The sequence below is a fragment of the Dromaius novaehollandiae genome, chromosome 3, assembly GCF_036370855.1.
Source record: "Dromaius novaehollandiae isolate bDroNov1 chromosome 3, bDroNov1.hap1, whole genome shotgun sequence".
Taxonomy (NCBI): Eukaryota; Metazoa; Chordata; class Aves; order Casuariiformes; family Dromaiidae; genus Dromaius; species Dromaius novaehollandiae.
Window position 1 is genome coordinate 100891308 of NC_088100.1, and position 15971 is coordinate 100907278.

Below are 15971 nucleotides of genomic sequence, written 5' to 3' on the forward strand. Positions count from 1 at the left end.
CATGACAAAATAAACAGATAATTAAATAGCATATTTTCATATTAAATCGCATTGATCTAAAATTAAAAGACTGTATTATCTGCATGAATAAGATTCCAGTATGTACATCAACATTTTCTTTTTCCATTATTCCAAGCTGTCCTATCTCTCAGGCATGACATTTAGAGAAGAATGACTCTGAAATCGCTACTCTTTTACTGAACATATTTTCTCCCCGTATGCATTCAATCATCACAGCTTGTTCCGATATTTAAAAACAACATAGATACTATCTTTACTGAACTATATTATTTTTACCATTCCAGAACAAACTAAACAATGTCAGGACAAAGTTCTGACCTGTTGGACTTCCCTGATTTCTTGTTAGGAAGGATTACAGAAATGTTAACCAGGAGAGAAACAAAATAATATGGCCTAGAGTATTTTTATTATTGATGATGATGCATGACCCTGAAAGAACATCTTTACAGCATTAGATCTCAGGCTGTAATGCCATGCTGGGAATTAGGATATTACAAGTTTACTTAGGGATAAGCAAAAAACCAGACATTTATGTCTATAAGAGTATTCAAGTTCTAGATAACCATAAGGCACTTTGCAGTATTTCTATATTATCTTTTTGCATCTGAAGCTAAAAATCTAATTCTATAGAGGAAAACACAAGCTCAACAGAATGCCACACACCTTGACTGTTGTGGCAACAGTCTCATAATGAAGCCCTGGAGAATGTTAGAAAAAAATTCCATTTTGGCATCTTTTGCCAACCACTCTAGAGCAAGTATTTCAGAAAAAAATTCATGAGAAAACAGATCAGTCTCTGAGCAACCTAAGCAGGCTGACAGAAGTCAATTTTCAATTCAATTTTTCTTTACTCCAAGGCTTTCAGTTTCTATAAAATCTTTTTATCTCATCTTTCAAGATCCTCCATTGCTCTCTTAAGAGCAACTCTGAAGAGCTGAGAAACAGCACACCAAATCTCTGCTGGCAATACCTTCCTAAGATAGAGATTAATAATGCAAAGAAAGTGTTAAAAAAGTTAAATGAACGGATATAAACTGAAAATTCCTTCTTTAATACACAGCAGAACTATTTTCTATTTGTAATACCTCAGGATTAAAAGGTCCTTGTCATAGTCTAAGACTCTACTATTTGGTACAAGACTTTTTATACCCTAACAAGAAGATGCAAACACACTTTCAGAAAAAACTGAACAGTCTGAGGCAATCACCCTTCTCAACTGCACATACTGCAAATAAACATGGAATAATAGTAAAAATCTACCTAAGGACACGGCTGAAATCACAACAATATAAAATTTACTTTAAACATTCTGTATGTAACATTGCTACTAACTGTAAGGCAATAAGCAGTTACCAACTTACGTGTCAAATCATCAATTAAAATGGAGAATTTTAAAATTTTTGGAGTATTTAAAAAAACTTTTGAATATCTAAATCAGAGTAAATATAACACAGAGCACAATACATAAAAAGCACTGATACTCAGTTTTGCTTAAACCTGCTTCAAATATCCCAGTGTAAGTACCCAGTGTGTTCTTATCATATTTTTGCTGCACAGGGACCCAAACAGCTGAATACTCACTCAGAAGGACACCACATTCGCTATGTGCAGAATGTTCTCAACTTTTGTTTTCAAATCCTGATAATACCAAATTAACTTCTTATCATGGACTATCAAGAAAAGGTTCAAAATATTAGGAACTACCTTTAACACAACATATTTTTCCTTTCGTTCAATGCTATGTACAGCTTCAAACCTTACTGCATTTGCTCTGCAGCCCATCTCCTTCCCATCCATAGCAAGAAACTGGAATTGTGCTGCTATAAACCAGCATACAATAAAAAAGGCTCTTCACAGCTAAGTAATGAACTCTAGGCACCTGAGGATTTGGCAATGTATCCTATGAACGCACAAAACTACTGGTCTACAGCCAAAAGTATTAACATAGGCTCCCCACCACATGTCTTTAAGAAGACCACAAACAAAGTTTTATGCTTTAACAAGCTTTTCTTTTCTAAGAACATGGCAGACTTGTTCATGTTGAAATAGGCATTAAATTACCTGCTGCACATATCTGTCAGTGGTTTTCCACATGTAATAATATTCAATGATGCTAGTCAGTGACTTCCAAGGGAGCTGAAAAACATTTGTTACAAATTAAAGGGGTTCTAAGAAATTGCAACGTCCACATCTTATTAAACATAGATTAAAATCTCATATATCTGATATATAAATATTAGAATGTGTATGCATTAAATTCCTACATCAAAATACATATACATACAAATAAATATACTGCTAAAGATACAGAAACCTTCTTTATGGTTAACAAAAATGCAGGATTAAAGCAATATTACACACAGCAAATTATGTTTGGATTTGGATGTGTGAATCACGTTTAAACTACATGATATCTAGTGCAATCGGAAACACAGAAAGGAACATCTCTATTATAAAATGTATCAGATGGAGAACAACATTCAGGACTAAAATAAATCATCTTGACAAGAATGTGTTGGAATCTCACGATAATTTTACGCTTAAAAAGACATCAGTCATAGCACTTAATTCACAAGTTCTTCAAGTTCCATAAAAACTAAATGGCTCATATAACACAGCTAGTCTTCCATAAACTTTTGGAACTTTTTTTTTATTGTCATTACTATAATAATCCTGTTTACAAGTTTGTGTGCACATTCCATTCAAATAAAGATGTGTAAGCCTAAGTTTAGGGGACAAAATGAACCATATAGCAGCCATTTGTAATCACCATAGAATTATCTAGTCCACTGCAAGAATTATCTCAATCATTTAAATTAGTTGTTCTCTCACGGAATTCATGCAATTTTTCTTCATAGCCTGAAAACATGCCACATTTTGCACATGGTATTTTACAGAAGCGTGCATTAACACCAGTATTTTTTGCTTTCCAGAGATAAAACTGGAAGTTATAAAGTCCCAGAAATCTAAGATGTGGAAACTTATCTTCCCAACCCTGCTGACTCCACTTTGGGTCTTTCTCCATGTCCTAAGCCAAAAGTGCAGGCTCCTGAACCTTTAAGCAAGTTCCTTAAAGCAACAGAACGCTGTATCAAGTTGCCTCTCCCAGCATGCAGGAGCTCACAGCCAGGTTTTTTGTTTTGTTTTGTTTTTTGGTTTTTTTGGCAGACACTTAGAAGAACTGAGTTTTGCTTCCATCTCTGCCTTTCAGGAGCTGGGATTCAGATCCAGGTTGACTTGTGTACTTCTCTGAGGTAATGCACCACAGTGGGTAAACCTCTGGTCTAAACAATAGCATTTCTGTCCATTTGCATTTAATCTAACTTAACCATACCAAATAGCAGCATAACAAATGCATAAATTGACTCTGCAATAAATAGCAACACAATTCAGTTTACTAACACCCTTTCACTTTCTTGAGTAAATCACGCCTTCAGAGAATTCTGCCCAAGAAAAGGCTGAGACCGAGTGTTTGGTGTCAGTAGACTAATACAGATGAGTTGCTTCTCAGTGCCTAAATCTACATCCTTCTTGAGATCCAGCTGAAAGACTGTCATCTCAACGACCTGCCATTGCCAATTAGTCCATTTAAGCTTCTCTGTATTTGTTTTCCTTTCTGAACACTTTTCCTGTTAACACATTAGTACCATGAACACTTTTCCTATTAATACATTAGTACCATGGATATATTGGCTGTATCTCCAGAAAATACTTCTATCTGTTTTAACTTAACTGCAATTGTGACAATATCAGCAGTCAGTAGGCAACTGCAATCAATTACAGATAGTTAAGGTGTTTTGATTGGAATACCATAATCCCTCTACAATTTGATTCACAACCCAGAAAACTTGTTTGACATACTGAGTATGAATATCTTATATTCTAAGTGTTTACCTACACTCCTAAATGATAAAACCATGTAGAGGCACATGAATTTTCCAGAGGTTGCTCTTAATGGCCACAGAAGCTGGAAACAGCCACAGAATACTGTACTCTCACTATCAAATTCTGTTCAGCACTGACAAAGAAATACAAAGGACGTGGCATACACAGCATGACTTTTTGTGGGAGGAAACTAACAATGAGGTATCAGCAGTACAAAAACAGGAAGAGGCAATTTTCAATTTCATTAGTTTCTGCAGGGTAAAAATGGACCACTCAAATCAGTCCAGTATGAAAAACTTAGGATTTTAAAGCATTTTAAAATTTATATATGTTAACTTTAAAGCATGTTTCCATAGCTTTCTTTAGCTGGAATCTTGTTCCTCTTTTATTTAAATAGCTTGAGTCTGATTCCCAAAGCCTCTCCTGCCATACCTGAAACATGAAAGTTACAAATCTGTGAAAAACGGTGATAATGAAAAACTAGGAATTTAACAAGCAGTATAGAAGACACCACAACTGTCCCTGACAATGAGGAAAACAGTTTTGTTTAGAGCACATAAAATATTCACTCTCTTCCCATCCTATTATCCTGGAATGTGAAGTAATTCAAGTTAATTCAATTAACTTAAAAAGTTTAGGATCATTAGGATTTACATGGGTTCTCTCAGACAGCAGTACCTCAGTAAATGAGATCCTATAGCAGCTGAAGAGTCAACAGCAGATGAAAATGATTGTTCAAAGGTAATTTGATAACAAGTAAGCTTCTCCTGTCTATTAAAAAAGGTGAACTCCTTTACACCATTTAATTTATAATAATTATCTTGCTTACTAATATTTAATGTTTATACCTCAATGCTGGAGCTCACTTTGAATGTCAAATAGTACCAGTGACTATTTGTTGCTGGAAAAGTAAATGAAGCCGCCCTTGAGAGAACTGTAAAGTAAGGGTTGCAATTGCAGTTACTCTGTCTTGCAAATCCAGGATCGTTCTGATAGCACACTTCTTGTAACATACAATGACTCAAGTGGGTATTACATAAGTCTTTTGCTTTAGAATATTGCTACCAGTCACTTTCTGTCATACCGCACAAAAATCTTGCCGGTCCTGTGGCACCATCATGCTGCCTGCTTAGACTCAAACTTCAGCTCAGACACCAACATGCTTTTATCACATGACCTTTTAGTCAAAAGATATAAAACCAAAAGGATTTGATTTTATCATTAAATACTAAGGGGACGCTCAAACAAGTTAGCATGTATACCACTAGTTCATTAGCTGCTTTGCCCATGTTTTTACAACAAACACAAAGGTAACTTACTTTTCAGTGACTAGTCAGTAAAAAGAGGGATGAGAACGTATTGCATTTACTACAGGATAAAAGTATTCTCACGGATAATTGCAGCTTAAGTGCTACAAATTCACACCCACCTCACCTTGCAGAAACTTGTTCATATATGCATGATCTAGATCTTGAAAGGGTTATTTTAAAAGATTACTTTTAACTAAACATTTGTTTTTAAAGATCTGTATCTTTACAACACCACATAACAAGTGGGAACACATAAATCTTACTCCAGAGAAACGAAGACAGCCCTCAAAATTACATATACATTAATATGATTAAAAGCTTCCAAATTACATAGCACACGATCTTGATATAACTCTAAGCTACTAATACTATAGAAATTGATATGTATGATAGATGTTCTTCTAATTTTGTTTTAAAAATGACACATCATTTTTCCAAAGGTAAAAAAGTGACTACAGATAGACAATATCCCTGTTTCAACTAAAAGAGATTATAATTGAGTAGTACCCCATATCCGTTTGTGTTCTACTTTGAGTCATCATTAACATACCCTCAGTAAACTACCCCACTCTACCTCTAGATTTTTCTCACTCTTTCATTTTGGTAGGAGGACAAGCAAAAAAAAAAAAATCTGTGTTTTGAAAAGGAAGAGGCAGTGAAAGGAAGGAGGTATCAGAGTCCACTTGAGATAAAATTAAACATGTTAAATAACCTTCATTAGGCTCACTCAAATATCTAGCATTTGAACATTACATATGTAAAAGTGATTTCTACAACACATTACTCCATTACAGCACTGCAATGTACGAGTATCAATGGAACTTAACTACATGCAGCACCACGCAACAGTTATAGAGAAAACAGAAGTATTAAACACAAACAACAAGGCTTAGATTTACTTGGTCACAATTTGTATTAGGATTCAGTTTGTAAACCATGAACAGAATGTGTAATAGATGTTTAGGCATTTTAAACACTTGAATAATATGTGTACAAATGATTATAAGCAGAACATACTGTGGATAATTAGAAGTCATAGCTACAATCAAGATACTGAACTAATGTACACTAACAAATAAGGAGCCACTTATCTAAATATCTATGCATTACGTAAGTGATTGTAGTTTGTATTAAGATTTCAGCTCTAAAATTCTATCAAATATTCTTTTCCACTCATATTTTCTGGATCTTAGCAGAGCTATTTCATCCATGATGCAATTTTCATCCTTATGAGATGAATACAGCAAACATTTTCTCCCTTAGGAACCTCTGAATGAAGCACACAACACATATTACACCTGTTAAAATGTCAGTCTTCAAAAAACAATAGCCTTCCCTTCCCACCTTCATTCAATTATATCTGTTTCCTTTTAGAATTGCAAAAGTGAAGACAGGTATCATCAACGCTCAGTGCTAAACTTCTTCCCAGTGTCCCACGCGCCTTTCTTGGAAGGACTTCTACAGCTGTACATCATGTACATATATCACAGATCATCTAATTCAGTATTGTTTTCCTCTCAAAGACTGCTAATACCACCACCCATTGCTAATACAACATCGACTTCAATTTGCAAAGAAAGAAATCGAGCTTTCAGAGACAAGCAAAATGACATCTTCACAAAAACTTGTACACAATAAGTCTTTTTCATTGAGAGAAAAGACGACTCTGCAAAAAACATGCAACAAAGTCACCAACAGATTGCTGAAAATCCCAGCAACGAGTGATTAAAATTCAATTCCATTTCATTACTTTGCATTAGAATTCAGCAAATTAAAGCTCTGTAAAGTCTGATACTTCAGAATCAAAACCAGCAGTTAGAAGGTACTGGAAAACATCTCCTTTACTGTTCAGAAGTGATAATGAATAATGAATGTGTCAAAATAATTCCCTGTAGTGCACTCTGAAAGCTATCTGAGCATGGATTTCTCTCTGCTAATCACAGAAGGAAACCCCGGAGTTTCCAAAAGCACTCAGAGGAGTGAGGTGTGTAGCTGCTAATGATTTTCAAAGGAGCTTGTGGAAAAGTTCTGAAAAGTTTCTGGAATTTCAGAATCTTGTAAAAATCCTTATAAAAACACATGAGAATTTAGCATATGAGACACCCTACCTGGGATTAAGCCATTTAATAGATTATCTTCTGCCAACATCTTTCCGAAGAATGGCGCTGAACAAGGAAAAAATATTCACTTTCATCCAGATTTTATATACGTGTGTATGCATGTGTGTGTGTACATACATATGTGTGTATACGTACGTCAATTACTTATATCAAATGCACAGATTTCTCCTCTAGCTAATCTTTCAAACCTACAGAGAGCACTTATGCTCACCCATGCAAAAATACAGTAACACAAAAACGCCCTACTTCAGTACTTACAAAGTCTTGTCGAATGTCGTTGAAGTCCTTCCCATACTTTTCCAATGCTTCTTCAAATAAACTAGCTTCTGATGCTGACCATTCTTCCATTTCGTCTCTACACAAAACAGGCCCTCCAAGCGGCACTAGAACACTGATGGCACTGCTCAAATCATAGTTGTGTTTATGCAAGGTATCCATTGCATGAAACTAGTAAAAAGAAGGACACAATAAGAAAACTTGTCAAATTAGAGAGCAGCTAATTTCAATTAATTCAAACTCAATGTATTATTTACTATATGCTATGCAACAAGCTTTAACTAACGCTAGATTTAGAATCTATCCTGATGTCATACATTTTCTGTAATGAAATGTAAGGAAAATTAAATTTTCTATTACTTAACTTTGGAAAGTTCTATTACTTAACTTGGGAAAGGAAATGCCTTAATAAAATGTTTATCAAAAATGACACTAATTAATTACTCCTGTAAATTACCAGCAAATATTTCTAGAGACGCTTTAGTTGGTAGAAACTGGTTTCAAGTAACTCAACAGAGAAAATGGCATACTGTCTGAGGAGAGGCTGACGAGCCACTTTCAATTAACAAAAGTTCTTAGTAGTAGCTAAATACTCAGGCATCTATGTGCTCAGTATTATCATTGGAAATCATCATTTATTCTTTTCACTATCATCATACTGAAAAACAAACATGGTTTTTGTCCTTGCTAAACACTGTTTCTGCAGATGACTAAATGAGGTTTCTTTATTTCACTTTCCTGTATAAAAGAAGAAAACAGAAAACAAACAGGTGATAGCATTCTTTACTCAGCCTGTTTAGCACAATCTCTGAATACTCACATCACCAACAAATGATGGGGGAATGTGAAAAGTAAGTAGCTACATCACAGATCCACCCGCAGGGAAGATGAGCAACATCTAAGCAGCCTCTCTGACTCAGCATCCCCAAAGCCCCTATGACAGAAGCTTAAATTGTTGTGCTGAAGGAGGTATTAGAAGTACAAAGCACAATACATCTGCAAAATAAGCAACTGCATAGCATCAGGCTCTGACCTGTCTGGCCCACCACAGCGATCAGCTGTAGCTGTAGCATGCAACACAGCCCCAAGCCCTCCTTACAAGAGGGGGGGGCCTGAAACCTTTCAGGGCAGGAATGGTCTTGCATTATGTGACAGTATAGGGCCTACAGAGCAATTCCAGTTGAGCTTCTGGATATAAATAAATCACAAATAATAAATTCTCTTTATCTGTTGCTATCTCCTATGAGTGACTAAGATCTTTTTTCAGCTTTCACTCTACCTCTTGGAGAGCTACCGGAGACAGGATCCTTGAACTGTTTCATCTGCAAGAGGTAATGTTGCCTTTATCCTACAATGGGTCACTTTACATAGGGTTCAGGTTAGATTCACCAGCTTTGAGAAGGAGCCATTCTTAAAGAGAAACTCTAATACGGAGATACTATATAATAATGTCTAAAATACAATCTTCAGATTAGAGATCATAATATAAATTACTGATTTATCACTTATCACCCAGCCAATGAGTAAACCAGGCCTAAAGATTGAACTCTTACAGCATATGCATTACCAAGGTTTAAATCTGTTTAAATCTCACCACTCATGGAAAAAACAGCACACACTGCACATTTTCCAAGCAGCTGTTAAATCCAGATCTATTCACCGATAACTAGTTTTCTTAAAAACGAAAACAGAAGCGAATAAATCAGGATCTTGCTCTTGCTTTACATTCATTTTTACATCTATAATAAACATCAACTTTCATAAGTGTTTTTTTATTACTCAAAAAGAGATACATAGAAACAACTCAGTAGATAAGCACTGCCTTCACTCAGCTGTCTGTGACAGAAGATCACTGACAAGTTCCCACAATAACAGTCTTTGCCTTCTGCAGGTTTGTCAGCCCCCACTTTCAGTCAGATTCCCACACTGCAGTGAGTAAACCATACTAGCAAAAGCAAGAGCAGCCTGAAGACATAAATGGAGCCCAAGACAAGAAGCCCTGGAGTATGTCCTTTTTATTTGCTTTTCCCAAGGACCTGAGGACCACAAGAAACTGCTAGTGGGTACACAATGCATGAGGAGCAGGAGGCTGGGAAGCGCTGTCAGTGCCTCTCCCAAAGTGGGCCTTGGAGAACGGAGGGAGAACGACCCTTCCCTAAGAAAGCTTGCCCAGAGCTTCCCTGCACCAGCGGGAAGTGATTAGCCACGCTGGCAGAGGGAACTTCAACTGCAAACATAGGCAGGTGGGAAGACACTATTTGCCAAGCCAAGGAAAGGCAGCATGGATCTGGGGAGAAAGGGAGTGGCAGGGCACACTGCAAACAAGCTGAAGCATGTGGCATTCAGTAGTCTGAATACTATAATAATATTTTAACCATGTTTGCTGCAGGGGCTACCTATACAGAAATCTTATGCAATTCATCAGAAAGCTTTGTTATATAAAATTCAAAGGAAAAGCTTTTTTATATTGTTTACTTTCAAGAGAAATCAGGGAATAAACCTTACTTCCCTATAGTAAAATAACACAAGCTCTTCAGAACAAGCCCACGGTAAGGAGTATGCACAGTGATTCTGCCAACCTACTTTGCTTTAATGCCTCTCACTAATGGATGCACTGTGCAGTATTTTGGAATCTGAAACAGTAAGTCTTTCCAGTTTCTTTTTCCTTCTCAGAGATCAAACTTCCTTATAAAAGAAAACATTGGGTTGGAGAAGGCGAGAAATACAAGTTCCAGGTAGCTGTATGTCTCACCAGGTAGCTGTATGTCTCACAAGTCTTTATCATTGTAAGAGAAAGAGTATGAAATCCCACACTGCTTCAAGACATTTTGGCCACCTCTCTCACGTAAGAAGTCAAGCCCACGTGGTTTCATGTCTTTCAGTAGGATATTCTAAATGACTTGGCAGTTTCCTGTCTTGTCTCACTACCTTCCCCACGTCTTTGAGATAAGGAAATCTCAAAGTAACCTCTCACTTGCTGTTAAGCATGCAAGACCTCCTTAATGTGTACACTCACCTTCAATTTACTCATCTTTATAACCTGTGCACTTTTTTTATATTAGTTTGTTTACAGTCACCTAACTGAAGCAACCGATTTTCTTACTGTTACACATCTACATCACCTCCAAAGCATTAATGAAATACAACACTTTTGCAAACGTCTGTACTAAGTGCTGCCCAAAATGCGTTCCCAATTAACATGGGAACATACAAAGGAATAACTGCTAGAAAGACAAACATGTCTTTTCTTAACTTAGAGAAGGGAGTACATTACCAAGGAGCAAAAGAGAAAGGTTTTAAAAAGCTGAGGGGGCAGGAAAATGAGAAAGAACAGACACAATAATTAAACCTGGGGTGGCTCCTCTGGTGCCTCATTATAAGATATGCCTTTCATTAAGTGTAATGGAACTTAATGGATCATTTGCAAGGGAGAAACATTTATATGGCACTCAAACGCTAAATGTATCCCTTTATTAGCAGCACTGCACATGTACTTTCAAACAAAAAGAAATTGCTATAGGGATGAATTTATTATATTAACCACTGAATACTGTAAGAAAGACCCGCATTCTATGGGAATTATTAGAAATTCTCAAACTAACGAAATTTTAATAAAAAGAAAAATGTTAAATTGGAGAACTATTTTGATGGAAAAAAATGTAAAACATTTAATGCGAATGGAATTATGTCACTGAAGTCATATCAGAGAGTATGAAACAGAAGAAGTATCTTCTAAGAGAAATTCTCTTGAGCATTACTGAAAACATTAATTTTTGCCACTGTCTTTATTACACTACAGTAGTTCAGACTGAGTCAGTTTCCCGTTTAATAGCCTACAACTACTCTGCAAAATTTAAGAAGATAAATATTTTTCTCATCATACTAATGAGTATATTTTATCTAAAATACAAAAATTGCCCGAGTGGATCAGACCAATGATTCAGCTAGCCAAATATTCTGTCTCAGACAGCAGCACCAGGAGACGTTACTCAGAGAGAACATGCAAGTCTGATCACGTTCCGAGTTTCATTCCCATTTCATTCTCCAACATCCACAACCCTTGGGAACTGAGAATGCCAGATGCTATACCTCTGCCCATTCGCACTGGTAACCATTTATGGACCTGTTGTCCATAACATTTTTAACCCCTTCTTTAACCTGCTGATATTGTCAGTTCTTACAGCACTAAATTCCAGAGGCTCTCTACCCACTGAGTAAGGTAGCATCTTATCTATTTTACTGTGATCTGTTACCTTCACTGCGTGCCCCCTAGTTGTAATACTCAGTATATGATGAGTAACAGCTCTACATGACCCTTACCTATTATATAATTTTGTACACAAATTCTTAAAATAATAAACTCCTTTCATTGATGTCTTTGGAAAGCTAAATCAAATTTGATTCTATCAAACAGTAAGATTTTGCTCTCACATACTTATCCTGGCATGCTTTAACTACTGTAGCATGTTCCATCATCTCAGCAAATACAAATACACAGGGACAAAACTTTGGTCTGTAACATACATATATTTTAACTTCTCATAAAAGATGCAGTCACTTATAGAATTAATATTTCAACATCCTCAGGAAACATCCTAAGGACAGCCTAAGTAAAATGTTCTTCAAAAAGTTCCTTATGAAGTCTGATCATTTACACTCTTCACAAAATTTACAGACACACAAGTATATACAATATGATATTATCTAGACAATGCTCAGTGTTATTCCAATATACTTTAAATCACACTACTGATCAATTATATTCAGTGAAGCTTTATATAACGTGTATTACCCACACTGCAATCGTGCAAATTGTCACATTTGAGGATATTATATAAAAGAACATTTCTGTTGAAGTCACTTGATTTACAGTATGATCCCAAGGGGCAGCACCAACAGCCTTATAGAAAGCCCACAGGATTATCTACTATATACATAGAAACCTTGCAAGCAGGTATCTAGAGGAAAGCAGACCTCTGGAGGACAAAGACTGCAGAGTAGTAGACTTTATTGAATTTCTAGATGTAAAACACTGTAGGCATTTTAAAAAGCCACTCACCAATGTGATGTCTCGGGAAGCAGCAGCTGCACTCATGTGTAAACTAGGTTGCCTGACGGAACTACTGCAGTCCAGTGCTCGAGCAAACGTGCCAACCGCACTGCAATAGGGAAGGAGTAGACAGTAAATGCACAGAAAAATTTCACCTCTTTTTTATTACCAGACTCCTTGTTGTGTCTGTAAAAGTGTTCTTTTAAAATAAAAGTCACATATCATAACTGCAAGATTTCAGATCTTCGCTAATCAAGGACAATTTGATAAAGACAAATAATCAAGCACCCAAGTAAAAATTCTGACCCTCTCCCTAAAGAAAAATATCCTACATAAAAAAACCCACTCACTTGAAACAGCATGAAAACAAAAGATATCCACAGAATTCTAATGTGCCAATTTTCTATTTATTATGATTAAGACCCTAGTCAGTTTGGGTTTTGTAACTATAACTACTATTTTTAAAATTAAAAAGTCTAAACACTGTTTAAGAAATTAAAATACAATTAAAAAAGGGGAACTACTACGTTCCTCAACTGACTTTATTAGTGGAATTACAGGTAAATAACACAGGAAATTACTAACATTTGATTCACCAGGTAAGGCAATGAAAGCATACTGACCTTAGTGTTACTAAGTTTGTCTTAAGCTTTTAAGTAGTCTTTGTCTTAAGTTTTAAGTAGTAATAAACTAAATGCCCCTCCCAACCTACTCAATAAAAGCATTCAAACCGTACTGGAATGTACAAGTTTTTCTCTGAACCTTACCTTTTTGTTGTATTTTTGTTGATGGGTTGTACATGGCATTTATGAGACTTCAAAAATAACCACAGCAACAAAAGACAAGGCATAAGGATGGAGGATGAGTGTGACAGTAACCGTTCTAATTTGCAAACTTTGCTTGGAAGCACATCTATCAAATAACATGCATTCTGAAGGGAAAGATGAGTGAGCAAATTTTACTGGGCTCAGCATATCATGGGACAACTCAGTAAAGACGTGACGAAACCTGAGCAAGATTACAAATTAATAAAACAAGTGCTGCTCCAGTACTCCGAGTTAAATAATGATTCTTGCGATATATTATGCCACTAGGATATTAGAAAAAATGTTTGTCGCAGTTATGACATGATGCAAGTCCCTCTAAATTCAAGGACATAATTACAACACCTAACATTTTTAATATCACTATGAGCCTTTTGACTAAGGAGTGGAGCTTCACTCAGCAATTACATTCCACGCAAAGTATCAGTGCAGAATTATACCAGTTAGGACTGTCATTGACAGAGATCAGCCTGCTAAAAGTATCATGTCAATGCATACTATAGCCTCTGCATTCAATGATAAAATAATTTAAGGTGCATCAAGAGTTTTACTTGCTAAGGAGTATTTTTGATCATGAAGAAACTGGTAACATTTAACTGTTATTAAAATTTTATCTTGTTTCAAAACATTTAATAATGAAGGCATGTTTCACTACTCTCTGCCAAAAACTTTAAGACAGAGTTAAGATTAAACAGCAGTGATTCACACTCCACCTATTATCCATTTAAATTTCTGAAGGCTGTAGAATTAATAAGTTATATTCCACAACCTTTGCTCCTTCTTCACAGAGATGGCAAATAAGCAACAAATATGTGACTTAAAAAAACCAAAGTTTGGCAGCACATAAAACATATCTGTCCACAAACCAGTTCTAGGAATAAGGCTGTATTCTGAACACATTTCCTGATAGTCAGTGAACCCCTTTAAACATGTTGGCATTGATAAAGGTTGTAGCTAAACAGTCTTTCCTTTAATCCTTCTGTCACTTCAGTCCAAAGCAATAAAACAGCATGCAGCATGACTATATTTCCCTTCTGCTGCTACTTACTGGTTTATCTTCCTTTTGCATAATTAACACTATTTTTTGATCATATTTCTAAAGTAAAATCAGAGTATGCTATGGAATTTGCAAAGAATATGTCCTCATAAAGCACTCACTTTAACACATCAAGCTGCCTTCAGACTTTCTAGGCAGACGTGAATTAGGTTGTCTAGTATGTCAAGCCAAAATTAAGACATAATGTAAAGCCAGGTTTACTTTGAGTAAGTGATGAAGAAGTAAGAATTGATGCACTAGCTGACATCACTACCAATGTAATACTGAGGATGGAAGGAGCACAACTGCCACTGGAATGCTGCGTGGGAATAGGGGGGGTATGTGAGTGCAAAATGGTAAAAACCACCATAAAATGTAGGCAGTGTGTCATTTTAAAGGGATGGAGGGTCTCAGGCTCTATCTTGAAAGCACCGTAACTTCCCATTCAACTTTCCCTAGAAACTTTTGAAGGACACTGGATTTTTCAGACAACCCAAGCAAGCACAGGAATCCTAGAGCATTTGGCTGTAAAATAGTAACCTAGTCTCAAAACTTAACACAGTGACAGTAAGTGCTCTGTATAATCTAGCCATATGATCAGAATCCAAATTTAAATACTAATTTTAGGAAGTATTAAAAATACTTTAATATTTATATTTTTCATTAAAAATACAGATATGAGGTACACATCAGTACAAAGCTCATAAATATTTCATTTGTGATTTTTGCCTCCATGATTTTTTCCAGTAGTACAGAGCAAGGATGATTTTTAAAACTTTAAAAGTAAAAATCAATGCCCATTTCCAGAACATACACTATTGTCTTCACCTACCTGCTAGCAAAATAAAATTATAAGACCTTCCAGGCTACTCATGCAATGCAGACTGAACAGTCAGACCCTAAATACTCATTTTTTCTTTTAGCCGGACTCTTTAATGTAAATGTTCCATAAACTGGTAGAATCCAAATAATGACTACAAACACTTAACTGGAACTATGTTTAATTCAAGAATAACAATAATAAACTACTGTAACAAAAAATTGTGTTCAGCAAGCTAGCAACAGATTAGTTACTCAACAAGTAATTAGAAGTACTTCAAAGTGACTTCAAACAGAAACAAACACCCCCGACACCATCCAAAACAAGCTACAAAGGCCAACCTTGGCCAAAAAGCATACAGACAGCAAATTACACAGGTGGCAGTGAGACGGACGAGAACGAAAAACAATTGCTGGTATCAACAGAGATCATTCTTTGTACAGATTCTATAAGCAAGCAGGCATAAGAGCCTTAAGAGCTAGACAAAATGATCCAGTGCTACCTTAATTATGTAATTGTAATCTTATTTTAATTATCTTAAACACTTGAAGCAAGAAAATTCTCTCAAGGCCTTATTACAAGGATTGCAGCTGAAAAATATAAAACAAATCAAAATAATCTGGGGCCAG

The 15971-nt window shown here is 35.9% G+C and overlaps 1 protein-coding gene across 2 annotated transcripts in view; it reads right to left on the reverse strand.

Annotated features, from left to right (window-relative positions):
* The window catches only part of MTA3 (metastasis associated 1 family member 3), a 145088-nt gene that overhangs the window by 66338 nt on the left and 62779 nt on the right, over positions 1-15971 (reverse strand). For both annotated transcript variants that reach the window (XM_064509595.1, XM_064509594.1), the window contains exons 8-10: positions 12672-12771; positions 7595-7783; positions 2083-2157 (exon numbers count right to left, since the gene is read on the reverse strand). In XM_064509595.1, the coding sequence (XP_064365665.1) occupies positions 2083-2157; positions 7595-7783; positions 12672-12771 (364 nt within the window). The remainder of the gene's footprint in view (positions 1-2082; positions 2158-7594; positions 7784-12671; positions 12772-15971) is intronic.